At 45.3% G+C, this 9,129-nt stretch overlaps 1 protein-coding gene across 1 annotated transcript; it reads right to left on the reverse strand.

The window, feature by feature from the left end:
* Positions 1–6,059: 6,059 nt before the first annotated feature.
* RPS23 (ribosomal protein S23) lies at positions 6,060–7,908 on the reverse strand. The gene is made up of 4 exons (XM_082782796.1): positions 7,787–7,908; positions 7,388–7,547; positions 6,623–6,743; positions 6,060–6,257 (listed from the first exon to the last, which is right to left on the reverse strand). Exons 1-4 carry the CDS (start codon positions 7,788–7,790, stop codon positions 6,111–6,113), a joined length of 432 nt encoding a protein of 143 aa, XP_082638922.1. The 5' UTR covers positions 7,791–7,908; the 3' UTR covers positions 6,060–6,110.
* Between the last annotated feature and the right edge of the window lie 1,221 nt (positions 7,909–9,129).

Here is a 9,129-nt window from a genome sequence, read left to right on the forward strand (position 1 = left end):
TCTCTTCTAGAGAATAGAGTATGTATGAATATCCGTGCATATTTTTAATCATGTGTATAAGGCTTTTAAAAGTGTTTCAAAGAGTTTAAGACATTTCTTAGCAATGAGTTCTTACCATGTATAATAAAAAATGTACAGCTAGAGTTCACAGCTGCAAAGCTGGCATGTTGAATAGCTGCAGCAATAATTCCTAAATTTGGAAAGCTGTGCTAATACAAAGGTATGCTAAGAGAGTAGCCCTGAAGAGAAGAACCTTGGACTGAGTGCTCAGGAGGAGATAGGATGGTGTTACACCTGTTAGCTTTATGTCCTGGTTTGCATTAAAGTCTTAAAAGTGCTTGAAAAAACCTACACCAGAAGGAAACTTTCACTTACCCACTGGAGTGTTTGTTGTGACTGTCACCTACTGACGATGAATTTCAGCGTAAAGTGAGAGAAGAGTTCACTGCTGTGCTTGGAGTGATGTTACAGAATCTCACCTTGAACACCTTCTTTGTCCTCGAGCCTGTTGGAAAACAGCATGTTTTCCTGTAGTATCATTTTCCAGTAATGTTAGTGCAGCAGACTGGAGGAGGTGGCCCCAGCTAAAGAGACAAGGACGCATTCTTCTCCGTGGCTCCGCTGGGTTCAGCACCGGGCGGAGGGAGGTGGTGTTCAGGTGCCTGTTTCCCCCCCTCCCCGTGTCACTGCCTGGGATGAGGCTGTTGGCAGTAAGCAGATTTTCACCAGCAGTCATCTGCATCACCAGAGGCGATCTCTGGTACAGGGTCTGTCTCTTGGAATACGTCACGTTACAGTGCAGAGCAGAGACCTGATAATTTTTGCTTCTACTGACCAAGTGCTGCTGTTGATGCCACTCCACTTCAGGGGCAGGCAGAGCCCTGAGCTCAGAGCGTGGGCTGAGCACAGGCACAAAAAGCTTTGGCAACCTGCAGAAACCAGCTAATCCTTCTGTCCTTTGCACCTGATCCAGGTCAAAATCCTGACCTGTGGTGGCTTCCAGGCAAGCCTTACTTGGCCAAATATTGATTTTCCTGTGTTTTTGAGGTTTATTCTCCTGCATACAGCAGTCAAGTATCATTGGCTTCATACGGTTAGCCAAGTGCTTCAATATTTATACACATTTGTTAATGAACAAGAAACAGGGACTGCCGCATCTATCGCACAAGCTCACCACTGATCTCTGCAGTCTGCCTTCTGCTTCAGAGGGTTTGGTTGAATAACACATAGTTCCAACACTTTTATGTTAGGCTTCAAACCACTTTGCTAGTGACTTGGTGATGCGGTTTGTTTTGGCTCTTCTTCCTTTGATTTCTTTTCTACAGCATCCAGACAACACTGGGTAATGCAATCCTGGGCAGTGGCAGAACCCACAGACGTACCCTAGAAGAATCCTGCTGCCCAAGGGCTGACCAGACATTACTTGCTGTCATGTTTGTGAAACAAGTGACAAAAATTGCAACTCAAGATGTGCAACTAGCTTTATTGTCTTCATGGGTTACTTCTGTTCCCAGTTCCCTGCGTTTTCTCACTTCTTACAATGAATAATATTCACCCATCTTAGTAACACACCACAAGAAGCTAAAAAAAGCTCCTTAATTTAACCAAACCTGTGCAGTGTGCACATGGCTGATGGAGTAATCCGTGTTCTTCTCTTCCATGTTTCTGATCTAACAAGATTTATGGTGAATTTACTCCATAAGCTCTTGCATTATCCTATCCCCCATTTGGGTACACAAATGCAGTAAGGCAGTGAGTGTCCCGCTTTTCTAGTGAGAACTCACTGAATCGGTTAAAAGCTAAATTTACCACTTCGAAGACTTGCTTTGTCGAAGTGCACATAACTTTATGGTTGGCACTTTCCATGCCGCTGCTTTTTCGTGCTCATAGCAACATCTAGTGGCAAGGCTACCTCACGACAATGCCCTCGTGTCTGAAACCGGTCTAGCTCCGCTTACCCCCAGGTAAACCTTTGTCTCCTCTCTACTGCCAGAGTGACAGAATTCAGAGTTTGAACCATACAGAGGCCTCTTTGCTGGCTGCAGCATCAAGGCACTGTCACAGGTAGCCACTCTAGTATTTTTTGCTAAGCAAGAAAGGCAAATCAAAATAAAAATGAATCACAGAATGACAGAATTTCTAGGTTGGAAGAGATCTCAAGATCATCAAGTCCAACCTCTAACCTAACGCTAGCAGTCCCCACTAAACCATTTCCCTAAGCTCTACATCTAAACGTCTTTTGAAGACTTCCAGGGATGGTGACTCCACCACTTCCCTGGGCAGCCTGTTCCAATGCCTCACAACCCTTTCAGTAAAGAAGTTCTTCCTAACATCTAACCTAAAACACCCCTGGCGCAACTTAAGCCAACTTAATGAAGAGACTCGGTTTGCTGGAACAACAAAACCAAAGCTGCTGATTTACTTAGGTGAGGTAATGCAGCTCCTGTAGAGGCTGACCTGGCATCCTAACACCAGTGGCTGTGCAGAATATCAGCATACACAGGAGCATGGTTTCTAAATTCAGCTGGCTGACTGGGGCCTGCCTCTTCCCCTAGGAACTGCTGTCTGCGCTGCACGCTGTGGATCACACCCCTGAATTCAATGGTTGGGTCTGCTAGCTTCCAGTCATGCTGTGATCAAGGATCACCTGAAAAAAATTGGTCATGTTTTAGCTGTTTTGCACGTAATCACGTATCTGATTCCTCTCACGTGTACCTACAGCTGGTTTGATGCATGTCATTAGTAAATACAGCTGTACGACTGGCAGCCAATTCTTCAAACCTGGCTGTGTCTTTACGTTGTTCCACTGCTAGATTAAGGCTAGATTTCACCATAGGAGATGTCTGCAGCTCTGTCTGGTTATTGCTTATATACTCCATGTTTCACAGAAGCGTTACGCAGAGCCACAGCAGGCACGTGGTAAGGATGTATCTGGATTTTCTGGGCAAATAGCACAGCTGAAGTTACTGGGCATAAACAGTAACTGTGATTCAGTGAAGCTGTAAGAAATGCTGGGCAGATGTGGAAGATCCTCGAAATTCATCCATGTAACATTTTGGGTGAAGGAAGAATGCATCCAGAACACACATAGGGTTGCGTGAAAGAATAAAAATGCCAGCATTTAGCTCTCTGATATCCAAGGAAAGAGGAGGGCTAGCGAACAACAAATTGCAGTAAATAAAAGCAGTGGTAGTGGGCACCCTGCAGAGATGCTGGGGGTAGCTGGTGGCGTGGCCCACCCAACCTCTTCACTTTGGCTCCGTGTGCTGAAATATGGTTACCGGTGCTGTGCATTTACACTGTGCCTTAGAGTAGTCTGGTGGAGGTACAAAAACCCTCTTACCTCTTCTCCATCTGTTTCGCAGCAGGAAGAATTCAGTTGTCTCTTCCCCAAATCCTCATGGCCCCGGTCATCTCAACATCCATCTTCTCTGCACCAAAGACCGCTTTGCCTCTACAGTTAAGGTCTCTGAAACTCTTAAGGACATTTAATTCAGGTTGCAACAAAGGGAGTGCTGATTCTGGAATCGGACAGCAGCTTCCCCACAGTTCCCCATGAATCTGGGAAGGGGTGCAAGGAAGGTTTCATTGTGATTACAGCAGTTACAAGGGTAAGGGATGCCTGAGGTCAGCACAGCCTCTGTGCCTGACCCGAGCAAGGAAGGGAATCTGAATCTCACAAGCTCCCAGATGACAACTACAAAACAATTAGCAGCAGAGATCCTCACTCTGTTCTTAAATTTTATTTCCCTTTCATATAAATTAGCAAATGCTAATTGAAGCAGAGACTCTCAGATGAACACACAGAACTGTGATTATAATGAGGGAATTAACACTCCAGCCAAATAAATATTTTAATTTTTTGTTCCGTGTTAGCCTTAATGTGGAACAAAGGACCCAGTCCTCCACTATAAGATTTGTGAAAAATGTACTTTGAAGGAGCCAAACTCAAGGTAAAATGTCAGAGTGCAGGTATTGACAGCATGGAGCATTGGGCAGTGGTTTAAATGCTGATTCAGAGGGACATTTTTAGCCTCGTCTATATCCTATTCTACAATTCTGTGTTATATTAGCATCCATACTTTAATATTGAAAAATTGGACAATACAGAGAGAAAAAAAGATTGAAAATATGAAGTGATGAAAAACTTCAGTTTTTGAAGTAGTTTGACAATGGTGTAGAGGTCTCTGAAAAGTCCAACAAAAAATCCCAACTACTTAGAAGTTTTAAAATGTAGCATAGAAAAGCAAAAAACCTTACCCAAAGACACATTTAAGTCAGTAGAAGGGTTAAATATTAACAGGTAACAGCTGGGATGCGCTAAAAAATGAGAAGTCTTCAAATCAGCAGGACTTGCTGAAGTCAAACTAGTTGGACTTGCACTCAGCATGAAAGCAGCTGTGTGAAGTTCTGCGGGTTGAGGATGAGAGATGAGATGAGATGAATGGTTTAATAATCCCTTCTCTACCTAAATCTGATGAATTGTGTCAGGAGCCTTTACCTGCCTTCACAATAGAAACTAGAATTTCTGTCATTATTTGACTAATAAACACCTTTGTCAACATTTACAGTGACCATTTTTGATTCTGGAAGACTGTTTACCAAAATATGTTAAAATACACACAATTTCTCCTCCCAGCTTTCTTGCCTGAGGAGATGTTATAATTCTCTATTAATTTAAGTCCCAGAGAAACCTTTATTTTTTTGGCCTGACCTAGCAATAACAAATACTAATTCGAGTCCCTGTGGAAAGAATTTTCTGTCTGATATGATGAAGAAAAAACTCCAGGTACACTTGACAGGAGTCTGTTTCTTCTAAGAAAGACTGAGTCTGTAATTAAGTTCAGTACTGTGCAATAAATATTATAAAGCTCATACAAACTTTCTCAAGTAATATATAGCATCAAGCATAGATAATTTTTTTGATTATATAAGTAACTGATGTTATATAAAAAAGGCCTCGAAAAAAGTTACCAGAGACCCCAACTATTGAGAGTTCCAGGAAAAAGTACAATTATCCTGTTTTCCTAAAGCACAATTGATCTTTCTTTGTAGAGATCAGTGATATTTTATAAAATAGGAATTTCCCCTCAGGAAAAAAAGTGCTAAATGACTGGTAAAAGGACACAGTAGCTCCAGCAAAGACATAGGGAAATCTAATCTTGCTGCTGTTGTAAAGTTGTTTTTTTTTTGTGTCAGAAGACTCCATCTTCTATTTGTAGTTGCTCTACTGACACCAAATGAGAAATTCTCTCTCCTAAACGTTTTAAAACCCACAATCTAGGTGCTGACCTAGACCAGGGGAAACACGAAACGTTTTACTTTGTCATGCAGCAAACTCCTTACCTGCCAACCCTTGTCACTGCAGAAGCCATCCCGAATGGCCGGCACTTGCCCCGTGATCCAGCCTTGTTAGAATTTGCATGGCCGTGACACCGAAGGCGCTCACCCACCACCACACATCAGATCTGGGCTCAGGCAGGGGGTTCAGAATTTCTCTGACACCGCTGGAAACCACGGCTGGCACACACAGCCTTCGCCTGGCACGTGTGCACTCACCAGCTCTGTGCTGGACCACGTGTGCCAGGACCACACACCACTCGCCTTTTTGATTGTCATAGTCAGACCCAAGCTTCAGGATTTTTATGGTTCTGCACAAGCAGCAGCTTTAACTCATTTTTATTTAATGGGGCCACCTTCGTGGCAGCCTTAGAAAGGGACAAAGGCCTCAGAGGCGTCTATCAACCCACCCTGACAGCAGGACAGCTGCTGCTCTGGTCGTTCAGCTCAAGAAGCCTTCATGAAGGTGCTAGCAATTGGGGGTGGTCCACAGAGCCCCAACCACACTTTCACGCTATGAAGTAAATCTCTGAAGTTCTTGGCGAAGAGCTGTCTCAGCTCTCCCAAACTAGAGTAAATTTGGAAGTGCAAGTGGTCATTAAGCTCACCCTCCTGGTCATAAAGATGCTCTGGCTTCCTTGTCATTTAACAGCAAAGCATTTATTACTTGCAAATATCACACAAAAAAAATGTAAATCTTAAATAACAAGCACAGAAGCTTTTCCAATCAAAAAAATTTATTGTTATTCTTGGCAAGTTAAATCTCAAGTTTATGATCTGGGTCTCTCTTTCTTGCCCTTGTACAAGGCCAGAAGAGAAACGTTGGCTACTTTGACAACCTTGAAGCGAACTCCAGGAATGTCACCAACAGCGTGACCCTTCCGACCGAAACCAGCAACCAGCACTTCATCGTTTTCCTGCAATGAAAAACCACGCGGTTACAAAGCTAGAAGCACTAAGCCTGCGCATGCACCTGAGCTAACGTGCATTAAAACTTCAGCCACAGCAAAGACTTTGTAAGTAAAGGCTGGAAATACTGAAGGCTATCTGTAGGTAGACAGACTATTATCACCTTCAGTATTTTTCAGTATTTTGCTAACAGATTAGCAAAGTAGATTGCAGACTGGAAGTACAAAAACATTTCTGGTGTTTGTCTCCCTCTGCAGCTACATTAATATAGTTCAGAACGACATGAATCCTTGCCTCACCATCCCCTGTATCCATCAATTATGTGCTTTTCTGGTACACAACTTTACAGGTTAGATTCTTGAGAACTGCTCACCTCAATGAAGTTCAGGCAACCATCGTTAGGAACGAAGGCTGTGATTTTTTTGCCATTCTTGATCAGTTGGACTCTTACGCATTTCCTGATGGCAGAGTTGGGCTGTTTAGCTTCTACTCCACTGAAATGGAAGCACATGAAAACACAGTGAAATTTATGACCATCAGATACAAGTTACACCACGAAATTCATGTATTGCTTTGTATTAAGTTCAAGCTGCATTTCACAGCAAAAAGCTTTTAACGGTCTGCTTAGAGGTGTAAAATACCTAAAAGCTTAATTAGCTCCTAAGTTGAGTAAAAAATCGATCTCCTAGAAATATCAGCAAATGAAAATATAGAAAGGAGAACGACCTTTTAGTGCTGGCAGCGTCCTAAGAAAGCTTACAGGTTAATAAAAAAAAAAAAAACTGAAGAGAAGTACGAGTGATGTCTGAGGCCTACTGACCATATCAAACAAGGCACGCACATACAATTTCCCTCTTGTAAAAAAAAAAAAAAAAAAAAAATCAAGAAAACCCTAAATCAAATTATTTAGTTGATAACAGTTATATATAAGCAGAATATAATAAAAAAATGACGGGTGTACAAGAAAAGTATTTTTTTAGCACCGATTATCACTCAGAAAAATGAAGCACGTTTTCAACATGGCGCATAGAAGCAATAGACTGAAATTTGGCGTCCGAAAGGCAGCAAAAACCTGTAAAATGTACGAAATGCAGCACGCGGGAGCCAGTTCCCCCCACACACCCCGAAAAACACCCACACTTTCTCCAGGACGATGCCCTTGGCGTGCGAGGCGCCGCCGAAGGGGTTGGCCTTCAGCGCCGTGCCCAGGTGCGCCTTCTTGTACTGCTTGTCGTGCCACTTCTGGTCGCGGCGGTGGCTGCGCAGCTTCCTGGCGGTGCGGAGCCCGCGGCACTTCCCTGCGGAAAGACACCGGCCGGGGTTCAGGGGGGCGGCGGGGCCGCGCCGCTCCCGGCCCCACGCCACGCCAAATGGCGGCGCCGCCGCCGCTCAACCCCGGCTCTCAGCGAGCTGCGAGCCCGCAGGGCAGCGCAGGGGGAGCCCCGCAGGCTGTCCCCGTCCTCCCCTGGCCGCCTCGGCCGCCTCCGCCGCCTCCCCCCGGCCCCCCGCGGCCTAGCTCCGGCCCCGCCGCGCTCACCCATCCTGCCCCCGCCGCTGCCGAGCGCAAAAGGAAGCGGCCGCCTCGCGCCGCGCCGCCTACACCCACCCGCAAGGCCCCCGCGGGCTGCCCGCGCCGCGCCTGACTGCGCGGAGGCTAACCGGCGCCCGGCAGCGCTGGGGCAGCCGCGTGTGGGGGCCTGGCGGCGGGGAGAGGCGGGCTGCCCCCGCCTGGCCGCGCCGCGTCATGGCGGCCTGAGGGGAGGGGGAGGAGGGGGGGGGAGTAGGAGGGGGGAGGTGGAAATAAAGGGTTTTAAGGTGAAAATGGCCGAAATGAGGCCTCCGGAAAGCACCCGCCGCCTCCTCACGCGTCCCGTCTTCCCAAATTCAAAGCTCCAGACCTTTGTGGGGATTTTGGCTGGAGATTTGATGCGGACGGGTGGTGGTTAGACCCCAGTGCCCTTCAGTAACACGACCCGTGCTTATAACTACAACCCAAAATGTCTATTGTTCCGTCTCCTTTTGCATTCATTCTTCACAGAATTAAAAAAAAAAAAAAAAAAAAACCGCAACCAAATGTTGCAACGGTTTCAGGGGTGAACACGCTACCATTAAAAAAAAAAAAGGCAACAATTAGAAAATGCAGTTCTGGCTTGGAGAGTGCAGCCCAGATTTGGTAGCTGTAAGAACAGGGAAATAAAAGTTGCAAAAATGGTACAGACTCGCTTTACAATCCTGAAAGTGTTAGCAGTGTTAATATGTGAAAGCTGACTAGAAAGGAAATTGATGAATAAATAAAATGAATATGAGGAACCAAACTGGTGCTTGGTGTACAAATATTCACTAACATGTTAAGAGCTCCAAAAGATGCAGTTTCAGATGATAACTCCATAGGTTTTCCCCTTTCTCTTAAACCTTTTGTAGACCTGTGGGATAGTTTTGGTCATTTGGCCACATATCTTCAAACAGTTTGATCCAAAGATAAGTGCTCAGGTTTATTTTGTGGCATCTGTCGAGAAAATGTTTGTGCAGGTGTGGTTAGTGGTATGCAGAATATATATTTGTATGTAAAAAGCATTCATTGTGAAACAGGCATCCAAAAATAATCAGGTTACAGCATCCATGAGTACGCTGGCTTGCTTGCTGTTATCATCCACGTGGCTTGGGCTGGCATCTCTCCAGCACCTCAGGCTTGCTGTTCCACACACCTCTCTGAGGCTTGGAGCTCCGTCATCAACCTGTTCTCCAGAGATCTTCATGGGGAACCCAAGCTCGCAGGGGTCACTACAACTTTTGTCGCCCCCCCACACCAGTGCTGCTGGTTTGGGCTTGGAGCCCAGCATCTTGTGGCTCTGCCACATCAGTGGCAACAAGTTCACAAAT

Source organism: Aythya marila, assembly GCF_965140915.1.
Source record: "Aythya marila genome assembly, chromosome: Z".
Taxonomy (NCBI): Eukaryota; Metazoa; Chordata; class Aves; order Anseriformes; family Anatidae; genus Aythya; species Aythya marila.